General features: G+C 38.9%; 1 protein-coding gene across 1 annotated transcript in view; it reads left to right on the top strand.

Moving 5' to 3' along the window:
- Positions 1-6,535: 6,535 nt before the first annotated feature.
- JDP2 (Jun dimerization protein 2) overlaps positions 6,536-24,529 on the top strand; it is a 68,180-nt gene continuing 50,186 nt past the window's right edge. Inside the window, exons 1-2 of the mRNA XM_074289986.1 lie at positions 6,536-6,763; positions 21,529-21,752. Of these exons, the coding sequence (XP_074146087.1) occupies positions 21,552-21,752 (201 nt within the window). The 5' untranslated portion in view covers positions 6,536-6,763; positions 21,529-21,551. The remainder of the gene's footprint in view (positions 6,764-21,528; positions 21,753-24,529) is intronic.

Here is a 24,529-nt window from a genome sequence, read left to right as displayed (position 1 = left end):
TAGGAGATTTTTTTATGCTGAACAAAGGGGTCAGTTTTTGTAAAGATGTCATATACAGAGAAATATGCATGATTCTTTCTTTTTACATTCAGCCATCCCCAGAAATATATCATATCTAAATTTTCTAAAATTATACTTATAAATAAATTTATCATTATAATTTTATTATATAATTATAATTTATAAAATTATATTTGTCTTTTTTTTTCTTGCTTTATTTCCCTAGATCTAAAAAAAAGATACATTCAGGCATCCGATATTAGTTTTTACCATCTTTTTTTCCCTATAAATTTCTTCTCTTTCTAAGTACTTAATTGTGATGTCATTTCATTACTATAGATTCATTACTATAGACATTTCATTGTCTAGAATGCCTTCAAACATAATGTAGTTTCCCTGTTTAACTCAGTTAACTATAAATATTCTTACCGTTGCCTTATCTGAGATCATGATTGCTACCCTATTTTTTGAGTTTGCTTGAACATAATAAATTCTGCTCCAATCCCACATTTTAAGTCTGTTTAATCTTTATGTTCCCAATAGGTTTCTTGTAAACAACATTTCTTGTTGGACTTGATTTTCTAATATAGTAGTCTTTATCTTCTTCCATTTTATGAGCAAATTCATGCTGTTCACACTATAGTTATTTAATGTTGGTTTTATTTCATTCCAACAAATCATTTTATTTCTTCCCCCTTTTTTTCTTTTCACTATTAAGAAGTGAGAGGTTCTCTTCCTTTACAATGAAAAATAAGGTAAAGAAAAGGAAAATGATCTATAGTAATAATCTGTAATTGAAATGGCCTACTTATACTCCTTCTTCTCTTCTCTCTATCCAAACCATGGTCAACAGTTCTTACATTTCTTTCTCTCCCTCTTTTGATTTTAGTCTTCCTTTTACAATCTATCCTTCAAAGTTGAAATTTCTTTTGATTGTCCCTTTTACAGGTTCAACTCTATTCTCTGTGTGCAACCTATCCAACTGTACCCTTCCTGTTCAATCTTTCTACTTCCTCTCACCATTCCTGACTGTATTTATATTAATATATTTTTTACACCAAATCCTTTATGTATGCATATATATTCAAACCTCTTTTGCCTAGCTCATATAAGAATGAGATTCATGTGATGCTCATTTTCCATTCTCACACCCTTCACTGAATGTTCTTGTACACTTCCTCTCCTGTACTCCAATTATTTGAAAAATACAAAGTCCTTTTCTCGTCTTCCTCATTTTATACTTAGCATATTTCTTTTTATCTCCCTTTTCTTCCTCTCTTAAAACCAGCAGAACAAAACAAAGCTATATGCACGCTTCTCTTCTTCCTTTCTTTTCTTTTTTTCTTATTAATTCTCTCTATGAACCTTGAAGACATTTAAATTCTTAAAGGATATTAGTCTCTTATTCCCCTATTAGAATATAAACACTTCATTATCTATTAGCACCCTTCCAAAGTTGCTCAAATATATTAATGTTTCTAAGTTTCTTTTGCCTTTCAAGTTTGCTTTTACAAATTTCTATTACTGGCCTTAGACACTTAAGGCTTCTTAGCTGTATGATCCTGGGCAAGTCACTTAACCCCAACTGCCTCAGCAAAAAACAAAAAACAAAACAAAACAAAAAAACCTGTCCTCTTTTTTTTTAGTCAGAAATGCTTGACAATCTTCTATGTCATTAAAGGTTAATTTCTCCTACCCCTGTAGAATTGTACTTAGTTGTGGATGGCCAAATATTATTGGCTGTAAGCCTTTTCTGACTTCTTACAATATCATATTCCAGTTTATACTTACATTTATGATGGTTGCTATCAAGTCTTATCTAATCCTGACTATAATTTCTTGATACTTTAACACTTTCTTTTTGTATGCTTCCAGTATATTTCCTTTGACCTAGAAGTTTTGGATTTTGGCATGATATTACTGGAAGTTTTCAATTTGATATTTCTTTTAGGAGATAATAAGTGAATTCTTTCTATTTTTACTTTTCCCTCTATTTCTAACTAATCTGTTCAGTTTTCATTTATGATTTCTCAACATATAGTATCTAGGGTTTTTCCCAACATTACAGTTTTTAAGGACTTTAATGATTCCTATATGATTTACTCTATATATTTTTTCAATATTTTGATTCCATCCTAATATTTCTAGTATCCAGGAATCTATGAATTATTTTTACTCTATCTTTATTTTCAAAGAGTCTAACACTTGGCCAACACTTTCTTTTTTAAATTACTTATTATTAAATTATTATTCTATTAAACTTCCTATTCTTTCTTCCAGAACTCTTACATCACTTTTTACTTCATTTTTTTAAATCTCTAGTTTCACTTTTTCCAGCTACTCTTAGAGTTCTTATAACCATGCTATTTTCCTGCCCTCCATGTAAAATTCTGTTTGTATGTATTGTAGAGCTGCTCTCATCTTTTGAATTTAGTTCTTGCACATCTCTTGACCTATATTCTTCCTTCATTGTGTTTTTTTCTTCTCTTTTGTGTCATCTCCAGACTCAGTTCTTTGTTTGGGATACTGTGCCTTAGTCAAGCTCTACACTATCCTGCACTCTTGAGTAATAAGGCCTTGCTTGGTTCTGACCTCAATTGTTTGGACTCTTGCCTTTCTACTTTTCCTGATTTGTCTGTTTTCTTAGTTCTGGGAGAGTTAATTCCCTTCTGGATTATCAGAGTGCTGTACTTCTCATAGACACCTGGAATTTCATTTGGTTATAGCATTATGGCCTTCAGAAATTTTTGGAGGGCCCAGAGTTAGAGCTTTATAATCTTCTAAATGTCCTTGGAGTTTTCCCCTCAAAGCAGCCAGAGCTTCTAGCCCCCAGCAACAACCCTGGTTAAAGTGCTAACCAGATTCCAGTCTATTCATCTGTGTTATTTACTGGGTAGGCTCTTTCTCCAAGGCCTGCAGGCTTCTGGTTGCTTTTTTGGTGCAATCCTGATTGGATAAAGGTTCTTATTCTTGTTGCTCTGATTTTCTTGATCATTATTCAATATTTGCTCTCTTTAGACCTTTATGAAGTATTGATGTCCAGACTAGCTCTCTGGAGGATCTCTGGACGAGCCTTGGTCTTAGGTAGAGGAGTGATGAAGGCAGGAGAGCCACCAGGAGGATCTGTTTCTATCTCTGTTTTCTGTGTCTCCTCTGTGTATGTGTCTGAGTCTGAGTCTGAGATCTGAGTCTGAGATATAAGATCTGGTCTCCAGGCCTCTCAGCCCTTTAATACCTCAGTATGATTACATCATTACATCACACTAAGTATATGCCAACTAGAGTGATTACATCATTATATCACACTAAGTATGTGTGAACTAGAGAATTATTATTTCATCAATCACACTGAGTAAGCACCCTGCTGTAAGTATCCTTGCTTCAAGTAAAATACAGGTGGTCATGCCCTCCCTGACTTCTCAAGGAGGGAGGTGAGAAATTCCATAAGGAAAATGGGGAGCCGTACCAGATGTTTTTAGCAGGTTTCCTCTGGGCTGAAGGGTCTTATACCTCACTCAAAGTTCCCCCATTATCTGCAGCCCTCTACATACTCTCATGGTTTGAGATTTTGCTCCCTATCTTGAATTCTTTGATGGGGTGGTAAAGCCCTCCTGTTTGGTCCTTACCTGCGTTTTCTAAGTTTTTGCCACTGGCTTCTACTTCCCTAAATAGAGTTGTTAATTTCCATTATAGAGATTGTGTCTATTCTTTCCACACAGATTAAGTAAAGAAGAGAACTGAGCCATTATCTAATAAATTTATGCTGCAAAAATATCCAATCAAACTCCTATATCTCTTAAGTTCTGTACCATATTGTTTAGCACTTAATTTACCATAAAGTACATCATGTTTTCTTATTCATATTCCTTACCCTAATCTCCCTTTTTAAACTGTAAGTTTCTTGAAGGAAAGGACCAAGTCTTCTATTGTAGTTCCAAAGGACCAGAAGCTACAAAAGTGATGGTGGATTGATTGGTATTTCAGGTTAATCCATGTCTTTTTCTTTCAAATCAGAGAATTGATATGAGGGAGGAAATCTATCAACTTTTCAGTCCTCTTTTCCATTGAAGGTACAGACAGAGCAATCCATGTTCAGCAGACTTTAAAACTAAATAAGCCCAATAATCCAAGTTTAAAAAAAAAAAAAGAGTTGGTTATTAATCCTTTGCTATTGTCTTTCCCTCCAGTTATCCCTGTATTATATTTATTTTGTAGGAAAAAGAGGAACAAGAAATCAGTAAACAGTTCTCAAAGGGCTTATAGAAGGTTTTGAGGTAGTCTCTGGAGAGGAACTTGGGTTTATCCAAATAGAATAGTTATAAGTCTCTGTATAGACTGGATTGGTGTTTTCAAAGTCCCAGTTGAGAGCCCATAAAATATCATTGCCCCTTCTCAATGTTTCTTCCAAATAAATCTCTGGACCTTAGGCCTCTAGGGAAACCATCATAAAGCACTTTCACTGTCTATGTTTGATCTTTCCACTGTAATAAAGGTATAATCAGCCTTTCTGGTACTGATTTCTTTCATCTATATATTAGACTATCAAATTATTTCTCATTCTCCAGGGTCTTTCAGGACTTTCTGATCATATTTTCTTTTGCTTGTTTAATTAGTTTGGTTCAGCGGAAATAACACTAGGTTTGGAATCAGAAGGGCAGAATTCAAATGATGATTTTGCTATTTATGACATTATGAGATTTTGAGTCACTTAAGTTGTCTTAAATCTCCATTAGTTGGACAAGATGACCTCCAAAGTTCCTTCCAACTCTTAAATATATGACCCTGTGATCCCAAGTGTGAGGAGAAAAACTTCAAGACAATAGGCAGAAAAGATATTAAATTCTCATCTGACAGTTTTTCCTGAAGATTGGTTTAAGGAGAAAACATAGGTATGAAGACAGAAATGTTACCTTCTTTTCTCTACTCTTCTGGAAAAAACTGTTCTCATACTTCCATCTGTCCCAAGTCTTGTTCACCTTGACTTTTTGTTGTTGTTATTGTTGTTGCAAACAAAGAAACAATGGACTTTTCCTTTTCACTTCCTTTCTATATTGACCTGACATCGTATTGAGATGAATGATGAAGGTCCCACTTCTGCCCTTCTCTCTCTCACACAGAAAGCTAGGGGATTGGTTAGGAGTCAAAAGGGAGAAGGGGGATGCCAACTATTGGTTTTTGTTTCTCATTTCTTTTGGTTGTAGTTTTCTTTTTGTCTCTCCTCTGCATACCAGAGGATACTATAATTAGTTATCAGCCAGTTTGGGGGAGAGCCTTAAGTAGTCTCAGGATTCCTCATCTCTTGCTAATAGAGGGAATAAAAATTGTGATATATGAGAAAAGAGGTGGGATAAAGGCAGTCTGGGCTGTTTGGTGCTATTTGATCATTTGAGCCATTTTGAGTGAATGAAGGTTAGTTAGAAGTTTGGTGGATGGAAGATAAACCCAAAGATAAAATTGTGTGCTGCCACTGAGGATCCACAGACTGGCACTTCCTCTTCAGGAATCTGAATTGTAAATGACAATGGAGCCCTTTCAATTGTTATCAAGGATGTTGATTGGGGCCAACCCCAACTCAGCAAGTTAAGAAGAGGCATCCAGACCCCGGGGAAAGAGTGGTGAATTTGGGACCCAGGGGACCTACGTTCAAATATTGGCTTTCGACAGAGTGACGTTGGGCAAGTGACTTAAACTCTCTGGACCTTTCCATCACCTGCAAAATGAGGTGGGTTGGACAAGATGACATCTAAGATCTCTTCCAGCTCTAAATCTACGATCCCATGATGTTAGAAAAGTTAATAGAAAGGGTGGGCGGGGAGCATGTGATGGGTTCACAGCCCGTGGTCCCAGAACTTGTTATATACCAATTGCCTTTTTCAGCGACCACCTACCTGCAGCTGATCTGTCTTTCACACACTCGGGATTCGCGAGGAGCCGGGAAGGCATGAAGAAGATAATCAAATACAGGCTATGTATAAATGGGCTTTAGCTTTCTAAAATCTTCATCTTTTCTCTCTCCAAAGGGGCCATATGAGGGTGGGGGAGGTAGCTGGAGCACAGAAGAAGGGGAGGGGGCGGCGGTGATTGTGTGGTGTGCGAGTGTGGCCGTGTTGGGGTGTGGGGGGGCGCGAGTGTCTTACATAACCCTTCCGTCCTCCTCCCTTCTTCGGTTCTTTTGAAACGTGGGCTAGGAACGAGGGAGCCGAGGGGATGCAGGTCAGGCTGGAGCTATGGGCTGATACCTTCTTTCGGAGGTGAGGATTGGGAGGAGGGTGAGAAGATAGGAGGAGGTGAAGGTCAGTGGGTGTGTGGCGCCGGATCCACACCCCCCTTCCCTCCCCTGTCCCCTCCTTCCCTTCCTCTCTGTTCCCCTCTGACGTCTGGAGCTGGCAGCTTGGCCGGTTCCGCATTCCTGACCCCTCCCCGCCGCCCAGGGGCCGCTATATAACCGGGGCTGATGCAACCCATCCCGCCGCCCGCCACAGCCAGCGGGAGGGACACACCGGGGCAGCGCAGCGACGGGGGGGTTGTGGCAGCAGTCGAGGCGGTGGAGGCTGCAGAGGCAGCGGCGGCAGCGGCTGCAGAGGCAGCGGGGGAGGCAGAGGCTGCTGGCCAGGCGCCGCGGCGGCTCCCGGGACAGGACGGGCCTGGGCACCGGAACGGAGCTCTGGAGCCGGGCGGTAGCGGGGCTCGGCGTGCGGCCGTCCTCCGCCTGCTCCTGCAGCCCTGCGCGGGGGGCGCCGCCTCCGCTTCCTCCCTCTGCACGGTGGGTACCAGGGGAGCGCGCTTCGTGGGCTCCCCCCTCCTCCCCACTCCGGGGCAAGCTCCTGCCGACCTGGGCACCGGGGATACCCTCCACCCCTCGGGCGAAACGCCCTGCTCACCCTAAGCCCCCTCCCTGGGCGGAACTCTCTGCGCACCCTGAGTGGAGCTCCTTGAGGACCTGGGACGGGTTCCCCAGGCAAGGTGCTTAAAGCCTCTGAACTCCCTCGCGGGAGTAATGGTCCAGGGACCCTGCGCCCCTCGGCGCAGCTCTAGGCACAGTGGCCTCTGACTTCCCAAATGTTCCCTCCCCGGGACTGCTCCTTTCGATTGGGCTGCCGGATCCCTCTCTTCTCCTGCTCTCTGCCTCCCCGCCCAGCTCTTCCCTTAGTCCACTTGTGGGGAGTTCCTCTGCTCCGGAAAGCGGGGAAAGGCGGGGTGGGTGAAAAAAAAAAACCAAAATAACTCGTCCGAAGCAAATGGGATAGTGACGGAGGGGTTGGGAGGGCCAGGGTCTAAGAAATTGCAATATTAAAGGAAAGATTAACGAAAACGATCTGAGACCCGCCCCCTACCCACTTTCTTGGAGAGGAAGCCCCAGGGAATTCTAAGGAATAAGAGTCCAGATCTCAAGGGATGGAGGTGGGAAGAGTTCAGTGGGAAAGGTATCTTGGGTTAAGACCCAGAGGGAAAAGGGCAGCAGGGGATTCTAGGCTGTCCCTATAGTGTGTGCCCTTATTTTGGCCTGGAAGAGGGGCTGTGGGCTGTGGCCATCCCAGCTCCACCCTCCCCCACTTTGGGTTACATAAGGACCTGAGCAGAAACTAGCCTTTCCTCCCCTGGCTGCTTGGCCTGGCCCAGTGCAGAGGACTCATTAACCATCAGAGTTTGGAGGTGGGAGGAGTGGGGCTGCAAGTCAGTCCATAATACACCTGGACCCCCAGATGATAGAGAGAGACATGTTCATATGACTGAGGGGGGGGTGAAGGAAAGGACAATACAAGTTAGAAGACCTTGGGTTTACTTAGAGTATGGAACCTTTAGATGGGTAGGATGTTACTGCCTTGGGTAGAGAAGGAGATGAAGATGATGTTTGGATGGCAAGGAGTTACTCTTCCTATTTAGTTTCTTTTAGGTTTAAACATGTCCTCTCCGTGTGCTTCTCATGTCCAGGATATATTGGTGATGTTGGGTAGTGCCAAATGATTTTTCAGAATGTTCCTTGGTACAAGTATGATCCTCTTGTTTGGATGGGAGTATCTCATCCTGAATGGTATTATGAAACTTATAGACACTATATCCCAAAGTTAAAATAAGTCTTGGTGGAATTTTATGAGAACTGGGAAAGGGCTGGGAAGTATAATGGGGAGGGAACCCAGTACCAGTCATTATGGAGGGCCTAGAGAATAATGCTCTACATGGCTTCTCTATTCCCCTGAAGCTTTAGGAAACAAGTTGTATTGCTTTCATCTTTCTAACAGATCTGCCGCAAGATAGACATCTTCTTTTGCACATTTTTAGAGTGGTGTTAAACCTGGAACCAAGTGCATGTGGTATTGATTTTAGACATGTCTAAGAATCCCTGTTGTTGGATAGCTTGGGATCTTTATAAATGGAGACACTTAAAAACAGGATACATCAAGAGGTATCCTGTCCAGTCACTAGGGTGAGGGTTGGGAGTGGATAGCTCCCATTCCTTGTTTTCTTTCTGCCTTGACACTACTCCAGAACTCCAAGCATCTCCCAAATCTTCCTAGACAGTTGGAGCCTTGTCTGATCTGAAGGGATAAGATACTTCTTGAAGTCATAAGTGTTGGGAGATTGCTTCCTGCTTTTCTTTCCATTGTTAATGAAGTAACCTTTAAGGTGATGTGTTGATAATGCCTCCTGTGGGCAGTAGGAGTGGCAGAGCCCACTGGGTATGAGTTTAGGCTCCTGTGTGTATGCCTTAACCTTTACAATGATGACCAACTCCTGTTATCTTCCCTCCTCTCCACCCCTCACCACATTTTCCTTACTTTTGATGAAATTTGTCTGTTTTCTTCCCTCCTCCCCAGCTGTTTATAGGCTTTAAGTGCCTATTTTTTCACAAGATTTCAAGGCCCTTGTATTGTGGGGCAGCCAGTATTGCAATTGGGTCTACTCCTTATGTGTAGATCTCTGGAGTGGAAGAACCTTGAGCAGTCCGTCTGCTCTCTGTTCATTCAGCCCAAGTTCTTTTGAGCAATCACAGCTAGAACTGAGGGCAAGTTACATTCTTTCATTCGTTTTCAGCTTTTTCTTTTCGTTTGCTACAGTTTGCTTTTTTCCATGGTAGTGAAATATGTTTGAAAAGGAAGGGGGGAAGGGAGGAAGAGAAAGGAGAGAGGAAGAGCTAGAGAGAGCAGGACTGTGTGTGGGCGCATGCATATGTGTGCATGCATGTGTGTACACATATATATGTAGAGAGAGGGCAACAGACACATTATTTTTCCATTTTCCTTTAATTAGGGCCCCGTGGAGGTGTGTTTGAAAACAGAGGGTCTCCTATGCCTTTGAGGAGGGTGAGAACACTGTTTTCACTGGTTCCAGGGCCATATGCAGTATATGGTGTCCAATGAAACTGGGCCTGGCTCGTTCTGTTGCTTGTCTTGGCAGTCAGTTTCATGGATTGTATTACCAGTCCTGGAACGCAACCACTGCCAAGCTCTGTGCGTGTATGTGTGTGTGTGCATGTGTGTTCAAGCGCGTGTGGTTTGGCCTCTTAGAGCTCAGTAGAGACAAACGCCTCAACAACCCAGGCGAGGAATTTTCAGCTTGTGTTTCTCCATGCTCACATGAACATTTCTGGCCGTGGGAGGCCTTTGCTAGAGCCCCTGTACTTGGGGATTTTCTCCTATGTTCTTATATTGTTGCCTATGGGATTCCAGTTTAAACTTTGGTTGATGGAATTTTCACTCTCTATGACATCTAAAAAATTGCAAATCATTGGCTGACTGCATGTTCCATTGTCTTTTGTGTATATGTTTTACTACTGTGTATTAGTGCTGAGTTCAACACGATTTTTTGAGCCTCTTTTATATGAAAAGTGCTGTTCTGGCTAAAAGTGGTGGGATAAAAGTGGTTAGAAAAGACAGCAGGATTAAATCAGTGGCAGTTGCTTCCTTATCTTTCCTTCCTGCTCAGTAGACTTTGAAGATCTGGGATTTAATTACTGTGATTATTTTACCAATTCAGATCAAGGTAGCACTCCTGGCAGCTGTGGAAAGAACAATAGATGCAGAGTCAAAATACCTGGATTCAAATCCATCCCTGCCATTTATAAGTAAATTCATTTCCTGGAGCCTCAGATTCCTCACTTATAAAGGTAGTGGAAATAGATGAGATGGTTCTTTCTGGATCTAAATCTCTGATGCAAGGAATGATCTCTCTATACCTTTAAGAATTGGTCTTCATGAGTTATTGTGACCAAAATAGTCGTTAACTGGTGTTAAGCCGTTCTATAAGTAGCTAAATTGGTTTTTGGATAACCGGTATCCAAGCATAGGATCCTAGTGGAGAGTTGTCAATCTTCACTTCCATGACACCATGAGGCATCAGAGCTATAGAAGACATGGATTGTAGCCCTGTCTCTAGAATATACTGGCTATATGACCCTGAACAAATAACTTAAACTTTCAGTGCTTCCAAACAACTTTAAATCTATGAGTTAAGAGACAGCTAGGAGGCATAGCTCCGGACTTGAAATTAGGAAGACCTAAATTCAAATCCTGCCTTAGACACTTATTGGCTATGTGATCCTTGGCAAGTCATTTAATTTCTCATAGATTCAGTTTTCTTATCTGTAAAATTGGGATGTTATTCCCTCCTGGGACTGATCCTTAAAGAGTTTTTTTTATTAGTCTTTTGCAGAGTGATTGTTTAGCCACTTTTGTAGAGGCTTGCTCCCTAGCTCGGAGTTCCCTTACCAGTGAAATCATAGGTTCTGTCTTATCTGCCACCCCACGTCTCTCCGCCCTCCTTTATCCCATACCACTAAATAAATCCTCAGTTTCTTTTCCTGTTTCTATCTATCCTTAATCCCTGAATGGGGGCAACTTCAGTCAAACTGAAACCTGTTGAATACCTTAATTTAAAAAGGCCAATGCCTCCCAACTTATCTAGGGCCATCTCCAGTTGTCTTGATCTATATCTGGCCACTGGACCCAGATGTCTTTGTAGGGGAAAGTGAGGCAAGTGACCTTGCTCAGCCTTCCTTCACTTAAATCCAATTTACTTGCTTGTCACACTATCACCTTCCTAGATTCATGGCCCTAAGGGCAAACAACAACAAATCCTTAAATGAGCAGCAATGTTTATGTTTTCCCAATTACAGTTTGCTTCCATGAACAGCCCTACAATGAAATTATTGCTTTTTCTGTAGAACGAGACATATAGGAATTCCTCCAGAACCCAACAATCACAATTCTCATATTATAGGTGGTGTAATTCTAGGAAAACAGAGCACCTTGAACAAGGTTGCGTGGCCCAAATGGCATGCTGACCCCACTATTCCTTTTCCCCCTTGCCAGGGGCCAAATCCTTTGAATCATTACATTGATGGGATGACTGAAGTTCTTTCTTTATGTTTGTAGTTGGAGGGATTAAAAGCTAATCAGAATGGTAGATGGCAGTTCTGTGCAGATAGTACCTCATTTAAAATGAAATGTGAAAGCATGGCTCAGTTTGGTGATAGGGAATGATTTAGGGGACCCACATCAAAATATAACTTAATTTTATTAATTTAAATAAATATTTATTATTGATTTTGTTTTCATTGGGTTTTTGTCATAACCAGGCTGGAATTTTGTCCTTAAAAAGCATTTGTAGAAACTGAAAGTGATCCACAGAAGATTCACAACCACAAACAACAACAAAACAATGAAAAAAGTTTAAATGATTAAATATTATTAAAAATGTCAGGCCAGCTGTCATAAGAATTTACTTTGGGTCATTTGTTCTTCTTTATTCACACTTTCAGTTGGACACTTAGTAGTGCTGGTGTATGACTGTTAAAGAGTTCCAGTCTGCCAATCCTTATATTTTTAAAGTGAGAAAGAATTCTCCAGGGAAGCTATTTGTCAGTAGAGCAGGTTTGGGAACCAAATTTCATGACTCAAAAGGAACATTTAAAGGATACTTAGGATTGAATGGTGTTCTTCACAGAACAGTGATGAAGAAGGCCATTGGGAATGAGAATGATAGAGATCTTTGGTTAGGATATCAAATACTAGTGGCTTACCATTCTGACCTTGGAATTTTCTCTATCAACTCCAGATTTTACCCAGATTCTTTATTCCTTTGGACATCAACCTAAGATCATCCACAATATCTGGGATGACCTTAATTCCAGAGTGGCCCTGATCCACAAGGTCATATTTGTAAACCAAACTATGCTTGATTCATAGAATTTAAAATTTAGAAAGAAACCTTGAAGTAATCTAATAACAAATCAACCTTATGCAGAAACTCCCCCCATCCTTTACAGTAATTCTTGACAAATGGTCATCCAGTCTCTACCTCAAGACCTGGAGATAAGAATTATAGATCTCCTAAGTACAATCCATTCTATTTTTAAACAGTTTTCCCTCACTGCTAATTGTTAAGAATTTTTTCCCTTTGTAGCATAACTGCAGAGCCAATTTAGCGTCTCAGAGTCATGGAACATTAAAATTGTAGACTACCTCAACCAAACCCTTCATTTTATACATAAGGATCCTCAGGCCCAGAAAAATTGAGTGGCTTGCTTAAAGTGACACAATTATTTGCAATGCTTTCCACTACATAGTTTAAAAAAACAAAAAAAAAAAAAAAAAAAAAAAACTATTGAATCTGTTTGTCAGAAATCCCCAGGAAAAATAACTCAGCAGCTTTCCTGGGGAGCCTCATATTGAATTTATAGCCACCTAAATCAGAAAATTCTTTTTTATATATATTCTTAGTTTCTGTTACTGCATTATAAGTTTATTTTCATTCTTGTCTTCTGTCATTAAAGAAAAAGAGAATCTGGTAACAATCTTTTTTTTTCCTCTTTGGTGAGGCAGTTGGGGTTAAGTGACTTGTCCAGAGTCACATAGCTAATAAGTGTCACATATCTAAGGCCATATTTGAACTCAGGTTCTCCTAACTTTAGGACTCCCACTCTATCTACTGCCCCACCTAAACTTCTTGGTCACAACCTTTCTTGAAGAGAGTTAAATCTTTTTAAGCTCTTCTAATTCTAAATCATTCTAGCAGAACCACATATTTTAATCTTTCCTAATAAAATCCATTTTTTTCTACCCTTTCATTGTTGTTATTGTTGTTTTTTTTGAAATAGTGAATCTTCTGTTCATCACTCTCAGTTTCTACAAATGTTTTTAAAGACAAGATCCCAACCTGCTTATGACAAGAACCTAATGAAAGCAGAATCAAAAGGGACATGTTAAAGTCTTGTAGAGAGAGACATCCTACTACCTGAAATGGATTGCCTTGGAAGATAGTGGCTTCCTGTCATTGGAAACTTTCAAAGAGAGCCTGAATGACCATTTGAATGGGTTTTGTAGAGGGAATTCTTGATTAAATATGGATTAGTTTATAGTAGAAATTCCTAACCTGGTATGTGTGTATGTGTATGCGTGTGATGGGCCTCTTTTGATAGTCTAGTGAAATCTAAGGACCCCTTCTTAGAATCAAGTTTTTTGCCCACATTCAAAATTGAAGAGAATTTTTCTTCAATGAAAAGTTAGTGAAAATAATGATGCAATTTTCCTCTATTCAATGGATCCCAGATTAAGAATGCATGGCTAGATGAGTTCTGAATTACTTTCTAACTGTGATATTGTCAAAATCTTGTACCTGGGGTTAGTATTGGTTTGGAGTCTATCATAACTTCTATTTCCCTTTCTGCCTTATTTGATCTTTCCTGGTTATTTTTCCTTCTTAGATGAAATGCATTTTCTTCTCCTGGATAGCATCCAATATATCATGAGCCAATATCTCAACTTGTCAAAAGAATTTTGAATCCTAGTCTTTTTTCTTTTGAAGCACAAGCCACTATTTTAAATTTTGCATCAATGATTGGTTTAAGAAGTGAATTTCCTATTTCAATTCAGTTCTACAAATACTTAATGAATGCTGAAATTAAATCCTGAGCTACCAATTCATTTCCACATCCAATTCACTGATAGAGATAAGATGGTAAGGCTGACTTACATTCTCATACTCTTTTTCTAGTGGAAGAACATGCCTCCATACTTTTTGGTTCTTGGTTATTTGGAACACTGGATTTAATTTTACATTTATTCAGCAAATATATTTTTCTTTTTTTTTTTAATTCTTTTATTTCTTTGTTTTTATATTATTTTTATTTCCAAATATATCCTTTCCTTCCAGTAAGCCACTAATTGTAACTAAATAAAACAGTAAGAGGAAAAAAAAAATAGTTCAGCAAAACCAACTAATCCATCAACTATAAACTATTTGAAGTATATGGAGTGGAAGCAGCTAGGTAGCACAGTGGATAGAGCACCAGTCCTGAAGTCAGGAGGACCCCGAGTTCAAATGTGATCTCAGACACTTAAGAAGGCCTAGCTGTGTGACCCTGGTCAAGTCACTTAACTCCAATTGCCTCAGCAAAAAACATAACAAAACAAAAAAACAAACCTGGTAACATAATAACAAAAACAAATAAATGCTTAAAAAGCCTTCCAATGCTCAGAAAATTGAGACTATGTAATAACTCAGGCCAAATCACTGAAAGTATATGCAGTGTGCCACAACCAGACTGCCACCTCTAGGACATAGACTTTTAGGGCTGGAAGAGATCTCCTGAAATCTAGTCCAATATTGTTTCTTGTCATCCTGTTTCTTTAGTTCCTTACATTGGTCAGAGTGGGTATGGAAACTCACAATTTTCTTGGCTTGTTTTTTTTTTTTTTTCTTTTCACTAGAGGCCTAAATTCCTTCGAATTAAGAAAAAACAACTCAGACTTGTCTTCCAGTTTTATATCTCTAACCAGTTATTCCCTAAACAAATTAACTTCCCATCAAATTAAGAAGGGTTTCTAGTCTAATTCATTCACCTTCTGCTCCTCAACCCTAGAGAAATGTAGGATGATTCCCGCCATGTTGGATGTCAGCTGTCGGTGGTTTTCTTTCAGGAATGGAATGTGTTAAGCATTTTGTGGTTTATATCTAAGCAATAAGGGGCTCCCTTGGGGAAAAGGAAACCAGAGGGACTGATGGTTTCCGAAGGGAAAGAAATTCTAGGGGTCCAGAATGAGGGACTCCATTGAGAGAGGATGCTTGGAAAACAGGAGGAAATCTAGAGGGGGAAAGAAGGCACTTTGAATATTTCCCTGAGGGGGTGACTGCCTACCAAGGGGTTTATACAGTAGCTGAGAATTCATTAAGTTTCTGATTCACTTTTTAATGTCTTATTCCCACCATCTGCGTGAAAATAAACAGAAGCTGCTGGCAGAATCCTTCCCATAACAGAAACAGGGCCTGGCTTCAATCTCCTAAAGATGGTCTTTGGAACTCTGCTTAGAGCCTCCTTATAACACTGTTCTCAGGATTGCCTTGTAATGGAGCTCCTTTGAGCAGCTCCTTCTCTTTACTGAGAGGCAGGGTGCTATAGTGAATAAAGAACTGCCCTCAGAATCAGCAAAGCTTGAATTTGGGTCCTACTTCTGATGCATGCTGGCTGTGGCAAATCACTTAACTTTTCACTGGGCAATTAATTCCCTCAGTTGCAGAGCACATGCTGATCTCCATTGAGAGAAGAACTTTCCTTACCCCAGAGTTACTTATATAAAGGCAATTACAGATCAAGTTTTTAAAAAAATGTTCTGTTGCCTACATTCAAAATTGAAGGAATTATAAAATCTTAATGAATGCTTTGTGAAAATAATGTTGTAATTTTCCTCCATCCAATTGACCCCAGTGAAGAGCACCAGATTAGATGATCTTTGCTTTCTGGCTCTGTGATGTTGTCAAGATCCTATTTTTGCATTTGGGGTGACATTATTGAATAATTCTCCTGTGGATAGTTTCAATTTGGGGTCTTTCATGACTTATTTAAACTTTTGGGCTTCTTTTCCCAGATGGAATCTTTTATATTTCAACTTGTCAAAAAGATTTTGAATTCTAATTTTTTGAGGCCATTATTCCTTTCTACCATATCATACCAGGTTCTTCCTTGTTGTCAGAGAGTATCAGAGAGAGATTTCACTGTGAATCCTAATGCAATCAGTGTACATTTATTAGGCACCTACTTTGGGCTAGGCACTGCAGGGAGCTAGTCTCTCCTTATATCTATCCTGAGTATAAAGAGTGATTATAATAAATGCTTTGAATAAGGTTAGGGCCTTGGGCCGAAGAGAATATTCTACCCTTCTTTGTGATCTTTTTGGATCAGCACAGTCAATGTAGCTCTTTTTTAGCCACTCATTTTTTCCTTCAAGCTCCCAAACAACCATGTGGCTTTAAGTTTCCTTCCTGTTCTAAGTTTTATATATCATCTTGAGGTTTATAAAACGCTTTCTTTAAAATAATGGAATGAAATAGGAAATATATCCTGATTTTACAGATGAAGAAACCGAGGCTCAGAAGTTAAATAACTTCCCAGGCCCTGCAACTAAGTATCAGAGATGAGATTGAAAAATGGTCATTGGAGTCTGAGGCCAGCATTCTCTTTATTAGGATATATGCTACTTTCTTCCAGGGAGAAGGGACTTTCCACATTCTGCATGTAGCCATATTTCCTTTCTTCACTCTTTTTTTACTAAGGAAGACTTGACCTAGTAGCACTTCTTGGTATGGATTTCTTTATTATTCCTGTGGGTTCCATCAGTCACTTTTACAGATCTTATTTTCAGAGGAATGTCCCAGAAGCCTGACAGTCAGGTGAATTAAATCCCCCTCAGAGAAATTAAGACTCCTGTCCAGTTTAGGCTTTAGAATGGTCATTAGCACAGTTAAATAATAACACATAGGAGGGTGTTAGAGACCATTTCTAATTCAATTTACCCCCTCAGATTATAGCACAATGCATTAGAGGGACTTCCAGGGAATCCTAATAGTTTCCTTTTAATGGAGTCATTACTATAGCTGAGTCCTTACATCCCAATTGGGTTTGAGCTAATGAAATAGGTGACTACCCATTTGGTGTTGCTTCAGGAGCATTAGAAAGGCCTATAGCCTCTCCTACCTAGCAACTAGTTTCTGAAATCATACCAGTAGACCTTAATGTAAAGGCAGCTTTGGGTTGCAATGGGTAGTGTTCAACCTGAGTTCAAATCTTGCCTCAGATACTTATTAGCTGTGTGACTATGGCTAAGCTATTTAACCATTATCTGCTTCCATTTTCTTTTCTGTAAAATATGGATGATAATTAGAACCTTTCTCTCAGGGTTGTTGTGAGGATCTAACATGACAATATTTATAAAACACATTACAGCACTATCTAAAGTTAGCTATTATTTATATTGCTTACTATAGAGCTGCCCTGGGAGGAACAGCACTTGAATCTGTTAACAGAAAAGGTTGAGGAGGTCAAAAGAGCTAAATTCCAATCACTTGGAATACAAACTCTGGCCTTACCCCTCCCCATTCCATTTTGTATATGTTTATATTTGTTTTATAGTCTATGAAAAACTCTGACATTAGATTAATTATATATATATATATATTGATATCTCAGTTCTCTTTCTTGATAATCTCAAAGAGTTTCCTACACAAAGAAGGCCTCCTCCTTGGCCTAGCATTCAAGACTTTCCACCATCAAATGGAAATATGCATAGGAAACATTTTTCAAACCTTACTTACTTCATAAAAGTCAGTTATAATGACCAAATCCCAATTTATCTTTTCCAGCTTTGTGTCTATCACTACTCAATTTGGGTAATTTAGGCACTATCTTCCACATACCCTTTTTGAATTTGGTCCCCCTACTTTCTGGCAAGCCATCCTTTTCCCAGTAGGAAGCTCTCCTGGTGCCTCTCTAGTATTCTACCAATTCTTCAAAACCCTGATTAAGTAACATGTCTCCCAGGAAGCCTGTTCCACCCATCTTTCTTTCTTAAGATCTCCTCTATCATAGATTTGTGTCTTCCTGAGTAAATTCCTCTTGGCGGATAAGAACTATGTCCTTTGTGAATCTGTATCCTAAGTATAATCAGAGCCTTGCACATTGGGGTAGAGACAAGGAACAACTTCAAATTGATTTCAGTGATACCAGGAACTAGTAGCTGAGAAGACTTCCTTGTCTGATGCAAGTCATCACCTTCTTTACAACTTATATTCATAGAAAGTTGCCTAGAGCATAAAGAGAGAGGTTAAGTGAATTGTCCAGAGTCACATGGCTAGGACATGGCAGAGATTAGATTTGAAATCAGGTCTTCTCTACTTCAAGGCTAACTTTCTCTGCACTGAACCAACTTGCCTCTTGCCTTACATAGAATAGAAGCTTAATATATGGTTATAAAAGTGCATTAAGTGGAAATATGTTTAGAAGAATTGAGCATGTTTATCCTGTATTGGATTGTTGCTGTCTAGGGGAGGAGAGGAGGAGGAAGAGAGGGAGGAAAATTTGGAACACAAGGTTTTGCAAAGGTGAATGTTGGGAATTATCTTTGCATCTATTTTGAAAATAAAAGCTATTGTTAAAAAGAAAAAAAGTTAGGCTGACAAAGTGTATGATCTTGGAAGAGTCACTATACTTCAGTTTTCATATTTGTAAAGTGAAGTAAATTGAACTAATTATCTTTTTTTAGCTTTTCTTTTTCAGCTACAACTTTCTTTAAAAAAAAAAAATTAATCATTTTTTTCCCAAATACATGTAAAGATGGTTTTCAATATACATTTTTGTAAAACTTTGTATTTTAAATTTTTCTCCCTCCCTTATTTCTGCCCTCTACAAGACAGCAAGCAATCTGATATAGGTTAAATATATGCAATCCTTTTAAACATCTCCATAACTATCTTTTTGTATAAGAAAAATCATACCAAAAGGAAAAAAAATGAGAAATAAAAAAGAGCAAACAAATAAAAATACTGTGCTTCGATTTACATTCAGTCTCTATAGTTTTCTTTCTGAATATGATTGGCATTTTCCACCCCAAGTCTTTTGGATTTGCTTTGAATTACTATATTGTTGAGAAGAGCCCAGTCCATCATAGTTGATCATCACATAATCTTGCTGTTGCTGTGTACAATGTTCTTCTGGTTCTGCTTACTTCCCACAGCATTAGTTCTTATAAGTTTTTCCAAGCTTTTCTGAAATCAGCCTGTTCATCATTTCTTGTGGAACAATAATATTTCATTACCTTCATATACTATTCCCCAAATGATAGACATCCATTCAATTTCCAGTTCTTTGCGACAAAAAGATCCAGCTATAACTTTCAATGATTTATACCTTAGTGTGAATCATTAAGCAAGTTTTGATATTCATTCATTTAATAATCATTTATAAAACTTCTACTGTGTGCCATGTATTCTGCTAAACTCACAGTGAACACACGGGACATAAAAAGGATACTGTGCATATGGAAAAATAAGATTCATTGAAACTAACATTTATGCAATACTTTGCCAAATACTTTATGTAAGAGATCTCATTTATGGAAAGAATGGGTGAAAGCCTGGGGAGAGCATGTGGAAGAAGAGACTGGGGTGGGAAGAAAGGAAGAGATAGAAATGGAAGGACATAGAGTCAGAGAGAGTAGGGTTACTAAACTCCAACCTCATGAACTTCATATTTCTGTCTAAAGTTGGTCCTGTCAGTAATAATAGCCACTCACATTTATATGGGAAGTGTATCAAAGTTTAAAAGGTAGAGTGTCTTCCTGGTGCCAGCTTGGAAAGCAGGAAGATCTAAGTTCAAATCCCACCTCTGACATAATTCATCTGTGTGACCATGGGCCATTCCCTTAATTTTTGTCTTCCTTGGTTTTCTGAATATAAAATGAGGATAATAATAGCACCTACCTCTCAAGCTTTTACGAGAATTGAGTTAATATTAAACTTTGTATCCCTAGCTTTAATACAATGCCTGGTACATAGTAAACATTTAATATTTTTTTTCTTGTTTTTGAGTCATATCAGTTGTGTCTAACTCTTTATGACACCATTTTTGTTTTTTTTTTGTTTTTTGTTTTTTTTAAGCAAAGATACTGGTAGTAGTTTGCCATTTCCTTCTCCTACTTATTTTATAGATGAGGAAACTGAGGCAAACAGTTAAATGACTTATCTGACATCACCCAACTAATAAGTGAGTCTGGATTTGAACTCAGGGAGATGAGTCTTCCTGATTCCAAGCCCAGTGCACTGCTTTCACTTAATAAATGCTTATTGACTGTTTTTGGCTGATTGATCTGAGGATTCTTTATGCCATTGAAATCACATAGGCATAAGCCCTTTCCCTATTAGGGTTTATAACATCTTTTCCTCACAACAATTCTGGGGCAGAACAACTCTTATTATCACTGTTTTACAAAGAAGGAAACTGGGATGACTCCTTGTCCAAGCTCTAAGTGGGATCCCAGGTCCTCTCACTCCTGAAACAATACCCTTTTTTCCATACCAAGTTAGTGATAACCATTGGAATAGTTCTAACCTTATAGAACTGTCATCAACATTTTAAAAAGTAGATTATACAAAGAAAATGGCAGACAGGGGCAGCTAGGTGGTACAGTGAATAGAGCACCAGCTCTGAAGTCAGGAAGAGCAGTTCAAATCTGGTCTCAGACCAGATGTGTGACCCTGGGCAAGTCACTTAATGCCAATTGCCTCAGCAAGAAAAAAGAAAGAAAAAAAGAAAAAGAAAATAACAGACATAGCTAATTAGAATTAATTTAGTAGTGATGATGGAAATGAGACTCAAGGAAGTGGACCATTTTGGGTCAGTGGCAGCCAGGGGTCTTTATTACTGTCACTTGTGTCTATAATTCTTGTTTTCTACTTGTGACCATAATTGAGAAGGGAAAAAAAGAGAACGGTCCATATGGAGTGTGGTGATATATCTTGACCTTTTATACTCTTCCAGTGATTTGTGGTTCCCTCTTATTTATCTTTATTGACCTGGAAGGTGCTATGTTGTATGTTAACTTTGCATCCATTGAGTCAGAGAGGGGTAGATGTAAAAAATGGTTCATTTAAATTCAGTTCAACATTTATTAAGCAATCAAAGTGTAAAATGCATCGTGTTAGATGTTGGGGAAACTGCAAAGATGAATAAAACTTGATTCTTGCCCTTAGAAACTTACAGTCTCATGGTCACAAATTTCATTCTTCACCTTTGGCTCTCACCTGAACTCTTTCACATTCTTTTTCTCTTACACAGAACTCTTTTACATGATTTTGTTTTATTTTAGAGGAATTATTTGGGCTTAAAACTAAGAAGAATAGGCATGTCTGCCTTGAGCGGCTCTAGGAAACCTATCCTGCACTACTCTCACATCTCTGCTACTCAGTTACCGTTATGCCTGAATTTTTACCATTAGTGATTCAATCCTTTGGAATAATTCTAGAAGGTTAAATCTTTAACATTTTAAATTGTTGGCAATTAGTTTTCTTCTTGGCAGTAGGGCCTCAGGGTGATGGTGAGAGAGAGAGCTGCCTTGAGGCATCTACAGAGGAGAGATTAAAAAGCTGTTCCAGAAGGAGAGGGGGAGTTGCTGAAGACTAAGATTCCCTGCTTCATGGCTTCCCCTAGGGTGGGTATCACTTGGATGAGTGATGATCAGTGTTTCACTTTTCTCTCCTTAGGCGGCGGCGTCATTCCTTCTGCTATGATGCCAGGGCAGATCCCAGACCCTTCCTTGACAGCAGGTGCCCTGCCAGGGCTTGGCCCCTTGACGGGACTCCCCGGCACCGCTCTGACAGCAGAAGAGCTGAAGTACGCTGACATCCGTAACATTGGTGCTGTGATCTCACCCTTACATTTCCTGGAGGTGAAATTGGGGAAGAGGCCTCAGCCAGTGAAGAGCGAGGTGAGTTTGTCTCCCCTTATGCCTGCCTTGCCTCTGCAATTGGGGGCCACCTCAGGAATTAAGTGTCATGAGCCCTAGATTCTCATCTGAATTCTTATCATAGCAGACTAACAAGTCACGTAATGGATCGATCTCTTTCCCTGGCTTCTCATCTATCAAATGGGGGTGTTAATATTTGATCCACCAACTTCCCAGAGGCTCAAATGAGAAAATGGTTGTGAAAGTGCAGTGAAAATCATGGACTATAGAGGGTTATTATCAGCACCATCAATATCACCACTTAACACCGAGCAGGTAGAGACCCAGTGGACACAGTATTGTGTGTCAATGGCCTGTACTACCCCACTCCAGCCATCATTTGAGTCACTATAACTTTGTCATCCTCAGATGGTGTTTGCCAAGTACCCACATGTGGCTGGAGTAAATTCCATCTGTGACAAAGGATTTCAAGTCCTTTTATTTCAAGGAAACAGTACTGTTCCAGAGATTGATCGGAACTAGAGGCCTAATGAGTTGCCTCCTGGTACCATTGATTTTTTTAACACCTACTTACTATAATCTCTCTGCTTCCCTGCACCCACCCCCAGAGTCATCATTTAATATCCTATTATGTTGGGCCATATGAGGAACAGAGGAAATTTATCCTGGAGAAGAAAAAGACTTAAAGGGCTACCATTTTGAAGAAAGATTGGATTGTTTTGCTTAGGCCTAGAGGGAAGAACTAGGAGCAATATATGGGCCTATTATAGGGGGATTTCAAATAATCATAAGGATCAATTTCCTAGTACAGCTGTCAGCTAATGGAATGGGCTGGCTCAGAAACAGTTGCAACACCACTCTGTAAGTACTGTATAGAAAAAATCTCTGATTTGGTTTGGATATGGTGATATACCCTTCCAACAATAGGATTCTGTGGAGTTTTTTTTTTTTTTTTCTTATGCTATTTGCTTAGATGCATGAATGACCTGATTCAGTGTATATTTTCCCATGAATTAATGAATGATACATTCCCCATCAGGGCAGATCTGATACTAATACCCTATTAAGTTAAATTTGATAGATACTCATAGATTATTGAAAGGTTAACAAAAGTCAAGTCAACAATCATTTATTAAGCTTCTATTCTGTGGGGGACACTATGTTCATCACTAAAATTTACTTAGTCTTTACTTAAGAAAAATAAGTATGTAATAACAAGAAACATGTAACAAAAAACAGTAATGTAGTGACACTTAGTTTCAATAGATGTCTGCTCCTCTGCTTTGTCTCCAACTTGCTGGAGGATTCTTTAAGGATGAATTCTTTTACTACAGGAAAATAAGGATCTGAAAGATTTATCACTTCTTGGAAAGGTTCTGGTTTCAGGTATGGGTAGTGGAATCAGGTATTATATAATTAACACCCTTCTCTATCATTGATTACCATCCTATAAAAACTGGAAAAAAAACCTGGAAAATCTAGTATGACTAGACAGGTATTTCATATCAGCAGAGGATAAGGAATTCAGAGATGAAAGGACCTCATAGATCATCTACTCTAATTCACCCTTTTCATAGATGAGGAACTGAGAGTGAGTGATTAAAAGACTTGGCCAGGTGACATAGCTTGAAAGTATCTGAAAATATTTCTGGGATTCAAATACAATTCTTCCTAACTCGAAATCCAGCATATTTATTGATTGACTCCTAACAGTTTATATTCTGTCTGGACAAGGTGGCCCAGTGGACAGAGTGCTAGGCCAGAAGTCATGAAGACCTGAGTTAAGCTCTGGCCTATGACACTTATTAACTTTATCTTCTGGCCTCTTAGCCTCTGTCTCAGTTTCCTAAAATAGGGATAATAATGGATTTATTATCTATTATAGCACAGGATTATTGTGAGGATCAAATGAGATAATATTTATAAAGTAAAACATTTAGCTCAGTGCTTGACACAAAGTAGGTACCCATACAAATGCTTATCCTACTCCCTTCTAAATTGCATTGGATTTGTAATACTGTATTTATAACAATGTCAATATATTAATTGATACATTATTATCTATTATTATGACTTGACAATTAGTTCATATAAAGTGATAGTGAGTGCAAAGTAGGATGGTCTGAGTCAAGAAGATCTTGATTCAAATAGTACTTTTGATCCATATTAGCTATATAAAGTATTGAACCTCCTAATTCCCCAGATAACTCTAAGTTACAGATATGTTATCATTTCTTCACTGCTGTTGAGAATTACAATTTGGAAATTTTCCTACCAATGAAATCACAAGCCTGATTTCCCTTTCTAAGAAAAGAAATATAATTGTAATATTTTTAGATTATTTATTTGTAATAGTGCAAGCAAAAGCAACAAGGTGGTGCAGTAAATAGAGTACTGGGTCTGAAATCAGGAAGACCTGACTTAAAATCTGATTCACTTACTAGCTATGTTACCCTAGGTAAATCACTTAGATTCTGTTTGCCTCAGTTTTTCCATTTGTAAAAATGAGCCAGAAAAGGAAATGGCAAACTACTCCAGTATCTGCCAAGAAAATCCCAAAGAAAAGTCATGAAAAGTCAGACACGATTGAAACAATCATGTCTTGAACAACAAGAACAATTTGTGTAATCATGGAGGTCACTTTGCTCTTCACAGAAAATGCTATGGTCTATTATATGGTGCATTAAACTAGTAATCATGATACTTAGTTTCTCATCTTGGCCCCAACAGCTTTGTGAATTAGAGCAAATCACTTTACTCTTCTGGCCTGTAGTTATCTTATCTATATCATTAAGAGA

The sequence above is a fragment of the Sminthopsis crassicaudata genome, chromosome 2 (genome assembly GCF_048593235.1).
Source record: "Sminthopsis crassicaudata isolate SCR6 chromosome 2, ASM4859323v1, whole genome shotgun sequence".
Classification (NCBI taxonomy): Eukaryota; Metazoa; Chordata; class Mammalia; order Dasyuromorphia; family Dasyuridae; genus Sminthopsis; species Sminthopsis crassicaudata.
This window is presented reverse-complemented; position numbering and strand designations above follow the sequence as displayed.